This window comes from Corapipo altera, unplaced genomic scaffold, assembly GCF_003945725.1.
Source record: "Corapipo altera isolate COAL_440 unplaced genomic scaffold, ASM394572v1 22b, whole genome shotgun sequence".
In the NCBI taxonomy this organism is placed as follows: Eukaryota; Metazoa; Chordata; class Aves; order Passeriformes; family Pipridae; genus Corapipo; species Corapipo altera.
The window spans coordinates 27,301,906-27,321,564 of record NW_020884876.1 but is presented as its reverse complement, the minus strand read 5'-3'; the positions used below and the strand labels follow the sequence as shown (position 1 = coordinate 27,321,564).

General features: G+C 41.0%; 1 protein-coding gene across 2 annotated transcripts in view; it reads right to left on the bottom strand.

Moving 5' to 3' along the window:
* Window positions 1-19,659, bottom strand: part of UNC5C (unc-5 netrin receptor C) — a 252,080-nt gene that overhangs the window by 52,084 nt on the left and 180,337 nt on the right. For both annotated transcript variants that reach the window (XM_027635934.1, XM_027635935.1), the window contains exon 4: window positions 6,459-6,562. In XM_027635934.1, coding sequence (XP_027491735.1) covers window positions 6,459-6,562 — 104 coding nt within the window. The remainder of the gene's footprint in view (window positions 1-6,458; window positions 6,563-19,659) is intronic.

Genomic DNA, 19,659 nt, shown 5'->3' with positions numbered 1-19,659 from the left:
GGGCGCGCCACGCGGCTGCCGGTGGGAACTGCACCCCCATTGGAAATGAGAGGAAGAACTATGGAGTACACAGAGGTTTGCCAGTCCAAGTTTTGGGGGAGGGGAGGAGCATCGGGCGGCCCGTGGGGGTCCTCACACCAACGAGAGGGTGGGCGGGGCAGCCCTGTATGGAATGTTGCAGGTGAGCAGTGCGAGTGAAGATCCGTGGTAACATGATGGGGGGAGGACAAGGCCAGGGTGGATAGTGGGCTCTTCTGGGGGGGTTGGGAGATTCTGGCTGGGCCAGGGCCATGGGAGATGCCTGAGCCCCGGGTGGGTGCAGGGGCCAGAACAATTTGTTTTCGGCTCACCTGCAGCTAATGCCCAGGTTTGGTCTGTTTTGGATTTATTTATTGAGCCCTGAAAGGGTGGTCAGGACAAACATAGATCATGGCATTACTAAATGAAAACCATAGCATCTGCTATGTGGCCATCAGAAGTTTCTGGGCTTCCTTTCCTACCTGAATGAAGGGCTTGAACTGGAGGTCCCATAGCTCATATGTTGACTGGTACTTTTGGCATCATGTGGGCATGGGGAGTCCCCAGTCCCAGAAGCAACTGAGGGGGTCTGTTTGGAAGCAGCCTTAAATGAGTTACCAAAGTGACATCTGCAGTCCTTTGATTGGATTGACAGACGGATGGATCTTACTCTTCACAGTACAGAGCTATATGCTTTTCAGGATCATTAAATTCAATAAGGGAACAGGATTTGGGGGGTGGCTGAAGTCCCCAAGGACACCCCTTTCCCACTCAACCTCAAAATTGCATAGTGCCTGTTATCATACAGACAGCTCCTCCTACAGTTTCAAAAGGCTGTAAGCTGTAAATCCAGAATGGATTTGTTCCAGGTTACATTTTATAGTAAAAGAAAAGCATCAGGTCTAGAAGAACACAGAAAATCCTGATCAAAACCCAGGAAAAGCTGATCAAACAATTCTTGAGTGACAGCTGACGTGTTCTGCAGACAATATTTTGGAAGTATCTCCACAAAATCATGGGAGCATCATAATTCTTCATGCCTAAGGTGAGCATTGCTTTTGAAGAAGTTACTGTTAAGAGGAACTGACCAAGGCAGACACTATCACCAGGTGACTCAGGGTGCTGTTAAGAACCAGGGGCTCTGCAAAGCCCTGACAGAGGTAATTCTCACACTTCAGCCCCTCTGAGGTCAGTTGGCTACAGTGAGCAAGTCACTCAGTGTCAAAGTAAGACCTGATGGACTAATTTCATAGCCATATGAGATTATGATTAGAATAGTATCTCCAGGATGAGGAGCTATCTTTTCTAAGGGGAGAATTGGGAGGTATGCTCATCTATTTCACCTAAGTATGGAGATACGCTCATCTATCTGCATAAAAAAATGCAGCTAAAAGCTGTGTCCCACACTGTATATCTTCCAAAACTAAAAAAAATAAAACACTGCTCCTTCTGAGTACATTCTGAAGAGGACAGGTAGGTTGTGCTAGCCAATCCAGCATCCCAGAGCTGTCACTGCCACAAAAAATGGGTTGTAGAGAACATGATAAGCTAGCAAAGTGTATGTCAGTGCTCTTGTAGAACATCTCCCACTGTAATATTTCCCGGAGGAACTAGAAGTCTGACTGCTCTCCAGTCCCACAGATCATCCTTGCCTGAACTTGATTCACTTCGGAGCATGCTCTGCCCTCACTTACATTGGCATCAATGGAACTGAACTAGAAAGGAAAAGTATACAGGTAGATCCCACAGAAACTTCAGGTCTCAAAAAACTCAGTTCTACAAGAAGACCTGTGCACCTTAACATGGGTTGCTGCACTGTAGAAACGAATTGGTAGGAAATGTAAAAATAAGACTACCTAATTAGCTAGTAGTCAGCGTACTTCCCAGGAAAGCACAAAACCCAAATGCCAACCTATCCTTCAAGGAGGAGATTCTCACCCACCTCTCATGCTTTGCAAAAGAGTGTCCCGACCACCACCAGTAGACTGGGGGACAAAATATATGTAAAAAGGAACAATTATAGGGGACCAGGCACTGACAATTACAGGGAGCTTTATCCTGTAGTTTTGGAGGACAGACCTGCATTGCCAGACCCTAGCCAATGGCTCTCCGTAGAAAAACGGATGAGCAGTCCTTATTCATTTTGGGCTGTGCTCCTTCTGCATGCAAACCTGCCTCCCCTCCCCTTCCTCCCACCGACACTCGAAGGCGGTTCTGCTGTGTGTTGCAAGGCACTGCAAAGAACAGTGTCACTTCTCAGGTAATTAGCTTTTGTGGCCACAAACTCCCCTACTTGTCTCTCTCAGAGCTCACCTTCCTGCTGTGAATGTAAAACACTGTCTCAGTGACACACACCTGCATGGAAATGCATACACATGAACTCCCAAGTAAGGGATAACTGCTGCAAAACATAAGTGGCTCTCATGAAACAAAGCAAACAGCAGCCACCTTAATAATCAATTAGATGGAGCAGCCACCTGATGCAGCCTATTTAGAGAAGTCCCCAGCTTCCACCAGCTTTGCCTGTACAAGAGCAGTTGAATAAAGTTTGTGTCACGGTCATCTTGACTAGGTAAAACACCCTTTTCTGTCTCTTGACTCAGTGATGCTTTCCCCCTTGCTCTAGTTCCTAATTAAAGCCATGGATGTGGATAAATATCATAACCAGTTTTAAACCCAACCGGGTCACCAAACTGTGCGCTACACCCTGTTCTGCAATTAAACCACTCTGTGAAACACCTCAATTATAATTAAAGAAGCAATTATCCCCCTGCTAAAGGCCCCACAAATCACACATTTCAATGCAAAAGTTCGCCTAGCAGCTCTACGGCATATTAACCAATCTTACATCTCATTTGCTTTTTGATCTATAACCTATCCCAATGAGCTAATTTGATGTGACTTAGTGTCTCTAACTATATTTTGTCATGTGTAAGATGATGCTGGCATCTTTCAAGTAACAAGTTAAATGAGCTAAGGGGTTAATTCTAATAACTCTGTCATTACTGTTGGAGCATCACAGATTAGGATTCTTCCTGCCTTCTCCAGTTAGGTTTAAAAAATGCACACACAGAAAAGAGTGGAATTGAAATGGATGCTTCTGTTGCTGCCAGGGAACTGCAACTGTCTGATTTCCACTGAGCATGAGGCTAGTGGGTCAGACTGCTTATCTCACCACTTCACCCTATTTCTCTCCATTGAGGAAAAGCAGAAGGCAGAGAAGCATGGAGCTAGAGCAGGGTGCTGCTTGGTTTTATATCAGTTCTTTTTTTTTTTTTTTTTTGTCACACAAGGAATACGTGAGTTTGCCTCTTCACCCCTCAGCTATGTGTGGAAACCTCAGTGCAAGAGCACCTGTGCTGATCCTTCTGCTGCTTTCCTGAGCCATGCACTGGAAAAGCCAAAACATTTACCCAAGTGTTTCAGAACCTCTAGGCTAGGTCAGCTTGATGTTGGCTGTAAAACTGAGAGTGGGGAGGCATGCCACAGTGCAGCTGGGACCCATGCTGGTTGGGGCTGGTGGGCAGGGGTATATGACTGCAGAGAAGCTGATCTGGTTTTCCCAGAGACCTCAGTTCCTTACTTTGTCCCAGGGGAACAAGCAAGATGTACTTTGATTTGACCTCTGGCCATGAGGCTGGTTGTATTTTAACACATCAACTTCCTTTTGGATCTTGACTTTTTTTTTGCTTTTCCTAGTGTCCATAACCGCAAACTACTGTAATGCTTGTCATGTACTAGTGGATCTGTGGGACAGGTAAGTGTTGCCTTAAAAGCTTTACCTGCCCATCTCTGTCTTCATCCTTCTTGCCCTTTCGAGAAGCTGTATGCTGCTATGTGGTTCAGCTTTGCAGTAACAGTATGATCTGCTCTAGCATTGATCCATAAGAGCTTGACATGGTTAATTAAATATGCTGGGAATTATAAAACTGAATTCCCCAGATACTGAAAAGAGCACAGAATTTATCCCTGACCATGCTTGTTCCCACTACTTTGAAATAGCAGGGAAAAAAATCCCAAACAATAAAAAAAAAATCCACAATGAAGGGGGAGAATAGAATAAAAGAGAAAAAACAAGGGAAAGATGCTGGTACTTTTGACTCCAGCACTGCACTGCATTACACTGAAGGTCTATTTTGTACAGTTTCACAGTGTAAGCTTTTCTTCGTCTGTTTTGGTGTTAAATCCAGTGACTACCTCAGAAGCCAGTAAGTGAAAAAAACCCCTAAAACAAAACACAGTGCCCAGAGTGTGAAGAGTCTGATGCATGTGGTCACCAAAGCATTTGGAAAAGCTGATCACAGCTGCATTAACCTACTCTACTTGGAATCAAAGCAGTCTTTCAACAAGATGGAAAATAGCCTCAGACTTCTGCTTGCCTTCTCCCAAGTCCTTTCTTATAGTTACCTGTACCATCATATCAGAAACTTCTCCAAACAAATAAATGAAGTCTTAAACAAAGAACTCATTCATCTTTAAATTAAAATAATCATGTAATCCTCCAAACTACCAAGTTATCTTTCATCTTTCTGCTTTTCTAAATTTATCTTACCAGCTTCAGCAAGTGGCTGTAATAAAGTGTCACATTAAGGTATTCATATTCATTAGTGTTCAGGTCTTTGTTCTTTTAATAGTGTTGGAAAGAATCTACAAAGAGGCTGTATTAGGCAGCTGTCCAATCTGGGTGTTTGATCTCCTTCTGACTTCAAAAGTCAGAAGTGGAAAAAAACCCAACACTGAGAACAGTTCTTTTGAATGTCAGATGGGGGGAGTACGATTTCTGAGCCTGCCAAGTGTTAATTGGTGTCTGCCCTGACCATGGTACAAATAAGATTCAGAGCCAGTCAATGTACCGTCATGAAAAGCTATTGACAGAGCGAGCAGGACACTGGAAGGCAAGAAAAAGCACAACTGTTATGACAGCAGCTCACAGAGGATTTTTTCAGAGATCACTTTCTATGAACCATGTAAAATTGTGCTGTTTGGGTCCCAGCCACACGACTGGGTATAACAGACCCTTCTGAGGGAACAACCGGACTGGCTGCTGAAATTTCAGAGGTGTTTGTAATACTGCATAAAAACAAAGTACCTGTCATCATTAATCTCTCTTTCTAGCAAAAGTAATGAAGTTCCCCAGTAGAACCCTGCCCTGCCTGAACAACAAATCCCGTTGCAGAAACAACTGTCACGGTACAACAAGTTGATTTGATGCAAAGAAGCATCAGAAAGGAAAATAAAAACCTGCTGCTAAGTTCCTGAGGAAACTCAACTGATTAATACTACAGTTGTCAGTAAGCTGGTTTGGCAGACCTAAACACTCCTTACAGTTTTGAAGGTCTTAAAGGGGAAAGAAAACAGCCTAGAGAACAAGAAAATGGGAAAAATCTTCTAATTATTCTTTCTGATGTTTGTGGACATGTGTCTGCAATTCCAATTAAATCTAAACTTGGGTTAGATGGGGAGGTAACAGTTTAAGCTTCATCTCCTGAGAAATCAGCCATCAGTGCTGCATGACAACCACTCTGCTACTTAGCCATGACAGTCTGACTTATCCTAATGCAAATTGGCAACAGTTTCTTCTGTGCATGGTAGAGGAAAACCGAAGAGAATTCAGATAGGGGAATTACCGTCATTAGCAATCAATTTTTCTCTTAACAGCCGCAGCGGATTCAGGATTTCAGAGGCCCCCCTGTGACTCAGAAATCTCCCTTCTGTGAGCTGTGAGTTTGAAGCTGGAGCCACCACTGCACTTAGAGAAGCTGCTGTTCAAGGGGACGCTCACTGCTGTTCTCAGGCACAGATTTTGCTAAAGGGCCGGCTGCCTTCTGCGGTGGAGGGCAGGCTACCCACTCTGGGTTCACTTAAATGCCAGTAGGAAGACCAGATAAGTTCCTGAAGATGGATTATTAGGCAGACACATCTCCTACTTGCCCAAACCTCATGCTGCTTCACGTGGGAGCCTGTATTGGACCACGGTACATCCTCTTGTGCCAAGTTGGCAGGCTTATGCCTGCCCAACATGTGAGGGAAATATAATCTGGCAAACTAAAAATTAAAACATCTTTATATCATTCTTGCAAGGTGCCTCTCAGAATAAGTGAAATGTTTTTTTTCTTTAAAAGGAAAAGGAAAGAGAGTGGGCTGGTATTAATGTGTTCCACCTAGTGGAACAGCTAAGTGTCCTTCAGATGCCAGACATAATTGTGATTTTTCAAAGGGAAGAAAAAAACTGAAACCAAACTCCCTGCAGCTCTGCCCAGTAAGGTACCATAACCCAAAGCCATTAATCAGTTCCCAGTCAATCTTGTCTGTAGGCAGCAGTCAGTCAGCTCTTCATTACCACCCATTCATCATGCTATGCTCTAAGTCACTGTACATTAGCCACTGATCAGGCCTTAGTTAGGATGTGCAAGTGCCAGGACACTGCTGTTGCTGCTCACCTCAGCTACTGGGATGCCTTCAGGGGGACGGCATTGGAGCAGGACCTCTTGCTCCAGGGACACTTCTTTCCCCAACGGCTCCTGCTCAAAAGTTTTCCGGAGATCTGGGGAGAGAGAAGGAAAAAAAGCATTGATAGTACTAATAGCTGGTAATTTAAATTACATTTGATTGCCATACTGAATGAATGCAAGAGACAATGAAAACAGCAGTTCTTCTCCCTGGAAAGTAAAGCACTTAAAAAAGGGTGGGTCGTATTTTTGCTTCATTCCAACATTAAGCAAAGATTTCATAGTGGATTTATTATTTATATTATGGTACAGCATATGAATCCAGTGAGGATCCAAGGCTTCACTGTGGAAGGTGACACAGAACAAAAAGTGCAACAAGTCCCTTCTTCAGAAAATTTATGTTTGGTAAACTACACCAGTGAAGTACTAAAGAAAGTTATGGAAAATTAAATAAATCTGTAAAACTAAAGCATATAAACTAAGTTGCCTTAAATTCATAGATGAAAATGCTCATGCTGTGATCTAATGTACTATTAGCTTATAAGCTTTAACTTTACAACTTTAGCTAATTTGTCTACACCTTATCATTATCCCTGTAGCACTTAGTTATTATTATTATTATTAATGTAATAATAACAACAATCATATTAATTACTATAAAAAAATAGCAATGTGGAGCTGAACCGTGCTTGGATTCCTCCACAGCACCATAGAAATGCAGTAGGGTGCATTTCTCCAGAGATTGGACCAGTTCATTATACTGGAAAGCTGTGAACTCTGGCTTTCTTGTACTCTTCTGTAATATCTTCGCACAGATGGTAAAATGGACTTCAGAAGTTCCCTCATTACCACTGTCTCCGTGTTTCTGCCATGAACTGCCATGCTCTGTACTGTTCCAGGGAGGACAGGGCTTTGGAGAACTGAGCATTCAGCCCCAGTAGCTACTGGGGATATTTCTCCCTGCTCCCGGTTCCTGCTGCAAATGGACATGAGGTCATGTTCAAAGTCTCATCAGAGAGCTGGCCTGACTTCAAAAACTTTGCAAACCAGTTATTTTTATTTTACTTTTTGTTCGGAAGTCAGACCAGTTTCTTACGTCAGCTCACAGTGAGGCTGCACAAATACTTGTGTCATATTGGAAACAAGTCATAGTCATATGGGAACAATTTAAAAGCCAAATATTTCATATTTTGAAGCCATAACCTGTGACTGCACTGGAAAACAGATTACTGAATTGAACCGGCCAACAAATAAACCATCCAAAGAGTTATTTTTCATCTAGATTACCTCCAAGATCTAATTTAGAACTGACCCCACAAGGAACTGCATCAGCAGTACCAAAACACAAATGTACAGACGGAAATGGAGATGGAGTGGCTGCTACCAAAATCAGCTCCTCTGAAACTCACCTCTGGGTAGCATATCTACACTTAGCCTGTATTGGGAAAATGTGGTTATTCAACTATCTGGAATTAAATGTCAATCTAATTTTACCATGGAAAAGCTCTGTCACAGCTGGAGATGATAATTTTAACTTAAGCTGATATAATAGTAAATTTCTAACATCTTTAAACCCAAGCATTTCACAAGTGAAACTGAGGCATCTTCCCCTGCACCACAGGCATGAGAGAAGCAACCCCACACCTCACTGCTTTCCCACCACTGACCTTCCTAATCCCTCTAGCACAGAGGGCAGGGATACTGAGAGGCCCTCTGATAGGACAAGATTTATGACCACAGCTAAAGGCACTGAAAGATAAGCTTTGGTAGATCCCACTGTGGCAATACAAGAAATTACTGTCTCCAGCTCTCTGCTTGTTTTGGAGTTACTCTCTGTGAAAAGGAAGCACGTGCCACTGTCACAGCTACCTCACCACAAAATCCACTGGTTTAACCTCAGTTGTTGCTGAAGGGGGCTTTACCCTACAACACTGGATAACTTAGGGCAAAGAGGAGGAGCAAAAGTACAGACGCGAATGTTTCTTAGGATGACATGCCAAGTTTCACCGGGCTGTGCCTGTCAGCATCTTTGTCACACTGGCGTTATTCCAGACGAATGAGGCTCGTTCATGTGAGAGCAACCACAGCAAGACAACTGGCCAGATTAGGTCAGACTTCTGTACATACCTCCCAATACATTGCCAGATCCAGCATCATCAACCCTCCAGCTTCATCCCACCCTCTCTGACAGGCTACTCAGGGAAAATTTGGGTTGTATGGCTCAATTTGAGTAAAGCCAAATCCTTCAGGTGCCCTGTGGGTAGAGTCATTCAAAAAACACTGAGTTTGGAGTGGTGTACTTCCACACTTCAAACACGGAAATGAGCAGCTCTTTCAGGAACTGGTGGGTTTCTTGGGAAGTTACATTATTCCTTTGGCCCAGGCTCCTCACCCTTCCTGTGGGCTTGATAAGTATCCTGGGCACACATAATGTCAGGTCAATGCAATTTGCTTTAAGTTAGCAAACAGCTGGGGTTGTGTAGCTAGCCATACCCATATGATCATATTACTGCTAGTTCCACAGGTATTTTCAAAAGAAAAGAATTACTTCCACATCTGGTACACCTTAGTGTATTTAGCAGGTACACACACGTGCACACTGCAGACAACTATTGTGCTCTAATATCGTGGCTGAGGGTAAATGGGAAAATTACCATCACAGTAATAGAAGCATATAAGCACAGTAATAAACAGTGTATCAATAATAGCTTTCAGGTGTTCAGATACGGAGGGATGAAGACAGCAGAGGTAGATTCAGTAGACAATAATCTGATTTTTTTTTCCTAGACATGCTGATTTACTATTACTTCCTGAAACATTTAATAGAACTCTTATGTTCTACGTTGCCTCACATGCACAAAAACCACACCTCCCATAAAGCACTTGCCTTTAAAAAAACCTCCAAATTTTAGTGCATACAAAAGTAAATAGCATTAATCTAGAAATGTGTAATAACAGTAAAAAAACCCCCACTTTAACCTCCTTATTATTAACAGCTGTAAGTTCTGCAGTGGGAATAGCTGGAATATTTGCAGTGGGGCTGCATAGGCGAGATGAACTCTGTGGGACCCTGGGTCTCCTGGCTGCCCCCACACACGGCGCCTTGCTGTGTGAGGTTGCTTTAATGATGCCATTGGATTCAAGTGGGTCAGTGATCCACGAACTAAAAATACATTAACTAGAGGCCCTGACATAACAGGCAGAAACGTTCTCAAAGGAGCCATTAGGTACTACTGAGTAAATTATACTAATTTGTGGGGTGGAAAAAAAAGTACATAATTGTTTACTTACAAGACTGAGAGATCTTATATGATATTCTGATGGCTCCCTCCCACGTGTTCACAGCTTCATCCCACCACTTCCCACTGCAGCCATGTCACCTACACATAGCTACAGATAGCAGCAGTGCAGGGCAGGTTTGACCTAACCAAGCATAAGGCTGGCTGGTTGTGACACGCACAACTTAACAAGATGGGGTTTTAAGTGATAAAGAAGCAGAGGACCTGGCGAAACATCTTCATCACCTGTTGTAACTATCATGAAACCACCCGCTGGGACAGCACTGGATTCTGAAATGACTGGGTTTTTTTCTATGGCCCTTGCTATAATTTCTGTTGATAACAATGACATCCTTCTAATTCTTCAATCCTCAGTTTCCTTTGCCATGTAACAATTATAGTCATGAGGGAAATCTCACACTGTCAGTTGGGACTGGGTGAGCTTGCTAATGTACTAAGGGAATTTGAGAAAGTGAAAAATGTTATCGAAAATGCTCTGCTTGGGAAAGATCCAAAGTGTCTATATGTTACAATAGCTTGTGAGCAAAGACAAAAGGGATACGTTTTCCCCAGAGAACGTTAAGAGACTAATGGAATACATCTCAGTTAAAAAAAAATAATTTAACAATCTTCAGATAATATGCCTGAAAAAGCAAATCAATAAAACATTTGATCCATTCTGGATCAGGACCCCTCTGTCTATGAAGAGACAATGTGCATTATTAAAGCCTCAGGTCAGCAGCAGTCCTGTTGTTGAGACACCAAGAGAGCACCTTCTCCACCCTCACCTTCAATAGAGGAAGACACGAGAGAAAGGCAGTTGCATTTCCTTTCCATTATTATTTTGGTAATGTAGAATAATCCTGTATTGTCTGTGTTAGCAATACTCTTCCTCCACTTATACAGGTAACATTGCTGTCACAGCTCATCTCTCCAGAGTGGAGTGTGCCTTCAGTGATGCTGAAGGGTCCATCCTGTCTCTCTCACCAGCTCTCTCACATATCTCACTAAGCTGCAGGTAGGGATTTCACTGCCTGGCCCAGGTAACAGCCTGCACCCCCATCAAGCACTTAAGCCCCACCTCTAACTTCCCTTCAAGACTATCTTCCTAAAAAGAAACCAAGGAGAATAATTAAAATTCTGGTCTGCCACCTTGAGTCAAACTCTATTTTCCTTACTAATGCATAGTCCTAGCAAATCCAGAGGGGGCTCCTGTGGCATGTATCGCAGCACGTTTACAGCATACTTAAAAACAGACTTTCCTTCAAGACTTCTGAAATACTACTGCACAATCTTCTCTGGTAAGGAGATATGGCTACATTCAGAGTTGCATTGAAATGAGAGAATTTTCACAAGTATAAAACTGAAATAAAGTAATGGGAAATAAGAATCTCAGTGTACATCATATTGCTAGCTTTACTCCTGAATTGCTATGCTCTTTGGGCAAAAGGGCATTAGATCTACATTTTGATGCACTGCTAAATGACTTAATTTTGTTTAATGCATTTTCATCTTACAAAAGAGTCAGAAGTTGAATTTTTGTCTGCTAAAGGTAATAGCTTATATAAGAAGTCATGTCATTTCCCCACTTCCTTTTCTACCTGTAAACTTCTAAAAAAGTACAAAGAATGACCCTATTATTTTTTTTTAATCTCTTTGTTTTTCTGGGTTTTACTGTGATAGGTGGGTGGATAAAACTATAAGGACATCTTTTATAATTTCTGAGAAATGTGCTAAGAGGCAGACCAGACAGTTCAGAACAGTGCTAATGTAAGGGTGAGTAATGAATGAGCATGAAAAATGGACATTTGTCAGCCAGGAATTAGATGCAAACCAGATGAACAGAATAATACAGCATTACTGTCAGGAAAAGATGAATTTCTGCCCTTGGTAGACCTTTAAGGGTCTCTGCTCCTTCTAGGAACTCCAACGTCAACTTTCCTTCAGTAACAAGTAATCTAAAAAATTAGCAAGCTTTAAGAGCAAATAAAGAAATAAACACATTATTTTCTATACAACTGTCATATTAACTATGCTCATTGAGAGAAATATGTTTAGTGTGTGCTTTCAGAGAAATAAGGGTTTAAGAATGTGAGAAGACCTTCACAAGAAGTATGCTTCATATGGGTAAGTATATATAGCCATCCATATAAACTCGAACATGTAATAAGCAAAAAAATGCAATTCAAACACTACAGAAAAAAGAACATGGTTCGGTATAATTTTAGCTAAAATTTAGTTATTAGAGGATCAATATGTAGCCAAGCTCTCCACTTCAAGTCTACCTCCTACTCTTGAGAGTGTTCTTAACAGGCAAGGTTCAATATGGTTTTAATGTTACCCAGCCTAATAAGAACACCCAAACAGAAAAATAATTGCGGAAAAAGAATGGTAAAATGCCACTAATGTTCTACAAAATGAAAGAGGATCTGTGCTTCTGAAAACACATCTCACTGCATTTATTCCCAAACTTGGATGACTGATGCTGAGTTTGAGAAACATCACTAATAATGTAGAACTGATCTATTCCATTCCTCTTCCATCACCTTCCAGAATGTGGATAGAGTTGAGACACCTTTTTTTTTTTTTTTCCTAAAAAAAAGAAGAAAAGGCATTACAGACTGAATTGCAAATCTAAATGTTAGAAACCAGGCATACTTTGGCCTCTCTTTTCTGTTCACAGCTGAGTCTATGACCTTTGCACAGGGATCAATCACACTGGTGGGTAAGTAATGGAAAGGTTAGGTACAAAAACCTTTTTTTTTTTCATTTTGTTCTTCTGTGGTTTCAGCTCTCTGTTATTAATTAGATCAAACCAGATTTCCACTGAGACAGTCACAGGAGTGTCATCAGTCTGTAACCCAGAGGATCCCTCTGAAACCTCTATCAATTGCTTTCCTAAGTGTGGTGTCTCACCCTGCAGGGTCCCCTGCTGTATCAGTCACACACTGGGTGTTGATCAAAGCCTCCTGCCCTCCTTCAGTACACCACTGCTCATGGAATGACACTGTGGGTGGACAGACCTGTGCTCTCAGCTGGCCCAAGCCAGTAGCTGGAGCTGAGGAGCTGAGGATTGAGGAAATAAGTCAACACCTCAAAACTCCATCTTAAAGCTCAATACACAACTCTGTGCCACTCTTTCCTTCTCTGGAGGGGCTGTTTCGTATCTGGACAGTCCTAAAGACAAATGTCGCAGTACCATGAGGCTTTCCTAGCCACATTCCCAGCCTTGGAGAGGAACATCAGGGATGGTGGAACTTCCACCTTTCCAAAGATGCCTGGCAGCTTGTCACTTGGGATGAGCTTGTCGGTAGCTCTCTGGTGTCACAGTAATAAATCAGGCTGACACCCCACACAGCCAAGAAGTAGCATGAGTTTCCACAGCTGAGCAGCTGATGGGGACTGAAGCAGCTTCTTGGAAGTGCGCAACATGTTTCCGGGACAGGGCCTACTATATCCACTGACCTGAGTTATAGAATGAGGTCAGGAACACCCTTTGCTTGCCAGGTTACAATTTGCAAGACACTCTGCAAGAGCCCGGGACCTTCTCTCCTCTTTTATTTTGTATTTTTTTCAGTCTAAGCAAACAAGGGGTGTAGACTGGCCAGCCCCTCATTCTAACAACAGCATCTTCAGCCAGCTGAGGATAACATTACACCCTGATGACTCTCTGCAGACTCACTGCCTATGTATCTGCAGAAAAAAAACATTTTTTCCCCTCCCCTCTTTTGCTCTAACCTAGTTCAGCCAGGTGGCCCTAAGACTAAACACTCTTTTGCAATGCAGCTTGCACGTGGGCCGTGCTTGTAACGAAGGATGACCCATTCAACACATTTGGTATTGATACAATAGCAAAAAATACAAGCAAGCAAACTTTATCAAGCTTTCACTAAGCAGATGGGTTCCCAGGTGTACATCAGTTGCACTATTCTCTTCCTCTTATATTTTTACTTCATAACTCAATATTTCTTTGTAAGTTTAACCTAAAAACTAACTTGTAAACTTAATTCTATTCATTAATTTATTTGGTGATTAAAGATGGAATCCAAAGTTTGGTTTTTTTCAAATAAATCTAGATGTGATGTTCAAATGATCTAATCTCAACAGGTGCCTTTTTACATGACAGATATACTAAAGGTACTAAAGAGAGATATTAGAAACATCAGGTGTACATTGCAATTCAATTCATAGAATTGAATTTACAAGACACTGAAACACTAAAAAAGAAAACTATTTATATACATGTGGTATTTTGTTGTTGTTGCTCTTCTGATACACTAACCTAGTGCACACAGCTGTCTGGTCACTACTAAAATATACACAAAATTTTGTTAACTTCCTGGCTGGATCTATGTATCACCGTCAGGCACTAAGCAGACTCTGCTGAAGATGATAGGTAGATAAGGCTCCGACAGAGGGACTAAATTCACATAAATTCAGTAAGGGGGTTTCCTTTTGTTTTTTAAGCAATGCTAACAGTGATATCAATCCCACCTTAATTTATAGAGACTTGGTTATTTAATAAAATGCAATGTAATTTATATTTATTACTGTTGCAACTGCATCATTAAATTTGGGAATGGTCATTCCTGTTAACTTGGGAAGTGGTACAGAAACATGCCTGTCAGGAGCAAAAGCAGAGTGGTAGGATCAAGTATGCTAAATGTGCAGTCAACTTCTCTGCTGCCCTTTCTGTAATCTGCTGTTCTTTAGTAATCTTAGCTTAAGACCTCATGCCTCAGTTATCCCTTTTATTAAACTACAAGCAGCGGATATTGCTTAGTAGCAACTTAAATGATACACAAGGAAGGAATTAGGGTCCTATCTATGTTAATTCTCATACACGCTTATCAAAGTACACAAACCACATTTTAGGATATTTTTTAACACTGGATATCCTGGGCCTGCCTTCCTATTAAAATTTTCAAGTGTTGTCCTTTCTGGCTCCCTCTCCTTATCTCCACATCCACCCAACTTTGTATCTATTGCAATGGGCTCTAATGCTTTGGTGGCTACAGAAGGTGTCCTCACAGAGTTGCTTGGATTAGGTGTGTGAAGGGAGGGAAGAAAGGCACTGCATCAATGTAACATGGAGCATGGGACCCAGGACTAAAAGCTGAGATAACAAGTGTCAATAAAGAATCTGTGATTTTTTTTTTTTTCATATCTGTTTCTTTGTATAGCTGCATACCCCTTTTAAGCGGAGATAAACCACCAGATGAACCAATCTACTTTTCTGTACTGCATTTATCTTATCAGTATACAGCATCTGACATGCATATTTTAACTACATTCCTTTGAAAAATTGTCTGGGGGAATAAAGGCTTTTAGATAAGTACATAGGAAACTAGTACAAAATTATAGAAAAGATTAACTGTAGCACAGTTCCTTACTACATTGGGGCTTTTTAAACTTTTTTTGTTTATTAAATTCCGATTTTAAGATAATAAATAAAGGAAAAGAAAAATCTGTTCACATTCATTACATAAAAAAAAGACTGAGTAATAGAAACTCCTGAAAACGCTTCTATTTTCTCATGGGTGTTCAACAAATCCAAAACCTAACATCAGATTTAGGGCTTATATTCTTACCATATTTTCTCAAGGACAGCATGGGTTAACATCATGAAGTCAGTGACGCTACACCAACTCTGAAGTGGTGCAAATGAAAAGTAAGGTTGCTCTATGCACATGGGCTCAAAGCAATTTATCTTAGCCACCCCTTTATTATCTGATCTAAAAATTAGGTCAAATCCTGCAGCTATTGTTTAGTTTTTATCAGATGTATCTTCCAGTGGGTTTAGCTCTACTTTTGGTTACACAGGTTCAGATCTCATCCATTGTTTTAACAGGAATTTTTCCCTGTTAGGTTTTATCTGCTCAATTACATCAGTCCTGTTACAGAAAATTCACATTAAAACTTTATATTCGGCTTGTTTTTTTTACAGCTGAAGGTAAAGCTGCCCAATCCCCCTCCTTCCTCCCTCCCTCTAAAACAGTAACATCTTCTAACTGAGCAGAAAAACTGTATCAAAACATATTAGTGACTCACTAGTGCTCCTGATACGATGTACCTAGAATAAACAAGAAATGTGTGAATAAATAGGAAATGTGTTTTAGCACTTTCCTTGGCCAATATCTCAGAAAATTTATTATATCTTTCCAGCTTCACCAAGACACATACATTAGGTGTCCCTACTTTGTTGGGCACTGAGATATCTAAAATGGCAAAGTGAAAATTAATCTGAACAAATCTGCTAGTCTAAGAGGATGAAATGCTCAGCTCTGCTCTCATGGGGAGACCAACACCCCAGGAAGATGGATTCCATGAAACAGGAAAAATGTTCCTTATCAGAAACAGCCTGCACAGAAGGGAGTAATTTCCCAACATACTCGTGATCCAGGAGTGCAACAGTGATTTGCCGCTAAATGCCCTGAAGACTTAAGGAAGCTGGGATGTCTTTAGACTCACTCTTTTTCTGTTTATATTGCTAGCATGGGCAGCCTTTGAAAACCATCAGCATCTTTACTCCATATTTATAGATTACTCCTTTCCTGAATAACTGAAGCTCTTGGTCAGAGCAATGTTGCAATTGATTTTCACCAAGAACTTTCATTGACTAGGTTGTTATGTACTTTCTGACACATGCCTGACCCTGCACTAAACAAACACAAGCCACTTTTCCAGGATGTGCATTTTTCACACTTCCGAATTACTTTTCAGTTAATTCTATTACACGCTCAGTGAACAGTGATGTTGGATGCTATTTTTTGTTTGTTTGTTTTAATGGACTGCAGCTCCAGCCCTTGAGAGGACACAATAATTCCAGAATAAGACATAAGGGCATAAGAGAGAAAAGATAAAAAGAGAAGGGAGAAGGAGATTAATAGGGAGAGGGAGAGAGAAAAGGAAAGGGAGGAGAGATTCTTTTCTTAATGTGCTAAGTATGGCTAGTTATGCTACAGTTGTATCTGTCAACATGAAATCACCGGGTTCAGGTATTAAGATAAATAATACCACTTAAGCAGAGCACTTTACATGCTCCATTTACCCCTCACCTTTCCTAAAGGTGTCAGTGTTCACTTCTGTGCCAATTAAAAGGGAAAACTGCATTGGTGACAAACAAGCAGCTATAGCTGTACACTGACCTGGAGAGATGGACTCTTCTGCCCCTCTTAAGTTTTGGACATCCTTGATTTGCTGGATTAGTAATATTGCATGGACCCTACGTTGCATCCCAGCCTCATGGCACATTGTGTAACCATCAGAACACTTACCAGTTGTGTTGAAAGTTTATCATGAAACAGCTATTATAATGTCAGTACAGATCCAGTCCTAAGAAGTCAAAGTTGTGAATACAGATGAGTATTGGTGTACCTGAGTCAAGAGTTTGAAATGGTGATCTTGTAGACCAAATGACATCATGAAGTAAGGCATATTCCCCACATCATCTGTCTGACTTTCTAAAAAATAGTCGTCAGTTATCTGAGAAATTTACTGAAATTTGTGTAATTGGAAACGGACAAGTTTGCGGTGAATGTGCTTTTGCTGCTGGTTTAAAATCTGCAGATTGAAGGCCTAATACTTCAACCCTTAATCCCAAGGAGTCTAAGTGATTTGCCTGTGCCACAGCTGCCCAAGAACCCCAAATTCAAGAACAAGAGGTTAAAAAAAACTTCAGTAAAATACAAAGTCACATTTGAGTTACAGGCCTATAAAACTCCCTAGTATTTATTTAATTAGATTTTTCTAAAAAAAAAAAAGCCACCAAGACTAGAAAAATTACTGAACTGATTTTTCCTCTATTTCCAAAAATACTAAGAAAAATAAACAAACTCTCTACTATGAGCAGCTTCAATAGAAATGTGGACACCTGGGAAGAAATGTCAATTGATATAACATAGCATTCACATAATTATTATGTGTTATATAGAAATTAGGTGCATAGTTTTGGCAGCACACAAAAGTAACTTAAATATCAAGTAAAATACACTCAAATATATATAAAATACTTCCAAACTGTGTTAATTTAATGGCCATCTGTCAAGGGCTACCTGGCAGGACATGAAAATCTAATAAAAACAGTCAATTTAAGAGCCATAATCTAAAAAACCTGTTCAAACATTGCTAAGCCCCTCTGAAGTGCTGACTGCTTAGAAGAAAAAAAAACACTGAAATAACTCTCTTTTGTTTCAGTACAAAAAAAAAAAAGAAAATCCTCAAAGTTTTGAAAAGTTTCCTGCCATGGGACAGCACTATGAACACATGTAATGGCATTTCTACTTTTGCAGGAAGACAATAATTTTAATTCCCCTTAACCCCAGGGAATTCTTCTCTGAGGTGTAGTCCTGTACTCAAAAGTACATGTCTCTATTTCCAGTCAGTTACTTGGACTAAAAGAATTCAAAACCGTGTATTTAAATGGAAACTCCCGAGATTTGTATCTGGATGTTTACATAGAAGGTATCTCCTCTTCGAGGATTTAACCATGTAGTACTTTCTCAAGAACAAAAGTAGAATTAAGCTCTAAATGGAGAGTTTTAAATGACAGACAGTCCTTCCTTTAATGTGTCTGTGAAAAGCTTTATTTGGTTGGAAGAATTCTCTTCTACCATTTTAAGTTGTTAGGCACAGTGCAGGAAATATAAGTATGCTGCAAATCCAGCTTCTAATGACCTTTTCTCACAGAAAATGTTTTTGTTGAGGTGAAAACAGTGGAAGAGAGACAATTCCAGATGATATATTTTGTTCCTATTATACAGAACATTATTTAATCATGTGAAAGAGAAATGGGAGTCCCCAGTGTGACTACTCTAATACAAAGAAAATCATCTCTTTGAAAATTAATGAACATTAAATATTTGTACAGTCAAATGAAGATCTGTTTTCAGGGAACTGGTTGCCCTGTGTTCTTGGGGTCTAAGCTGGGACTGGTTCCAAATAAATACTGAGGTTAGTAGCCATGAATAACAATGATGAAATATTAGGGGTGAGATAATCACTTTCAAACTCATATTACCAATCTGATCACATGATATGCTAAACACACGCTTTTTTCTTTGTTAAGGAACAGTAGTTTTATTATATGGCTACAGTGACATATATTTTCAGCTTTACAGAAAAGAACCTGCATGTTCTGGAGGACACCAAGTTGACTGTGAGTCAACAATGTGCTCTTATGGCAAATAAGGCTAATGGTAGCCTGGGCTGAATTAGAGAAAAAGTATTGACAACAGGTTGAGGGAGGTAATACTTCCCTTCTGCTAAGCACTGGTGAGGTCAAACCTGGAGTGCTGGGTCCAGTCCTGGGCTCTCCAGTACAAGAGAGACATAAAGACACTGGAACAGTCCAGCAAAGGGCCTCCAAGACGACTAGCATCTCTCCTGCAAGGAAAAGCTGAGAAAGCTGGGACTGTGCAGCCTGGAGAAGAGAAGGTTCGGGGGATCCCATCCATGTGTACAAACACCAGAAGGGAGGTGCAACAAGGACACAGTCAGGATCTTTTCAGTGGTGCCCAGTGATGGGATTAGAAGCAATGGGAACAAGATGAAACACAGTAAGTTCATTCTGAACATCAGGGAATATTTTTTCATTGTAAGGGTGACAGAGCAGTGGCATAGGTTGCCCAGAGAGGTGGTGGGGTCTCTTTTGTTGGACATACTCAAAAGCCATCTGGACATGATGCTGGTTAACTGGCTCTAGGTGACCCTGCTTGAGCCAAGAGTTGGATCACATGACTTCCAGAGATGTCTTACAGCCTCAGCCGTCCTGTGGTTCTATGAAAAGAACAGCTACCACCTCATTTCATAGCTTGCTTTGTTAATATTCCTACTCATTAGCTTCAGACACTTTTCTTGAGACATAAAAGTACTGTACTCAAGAAATACTGGTTTTGATGCTTTCCCCCACGCAG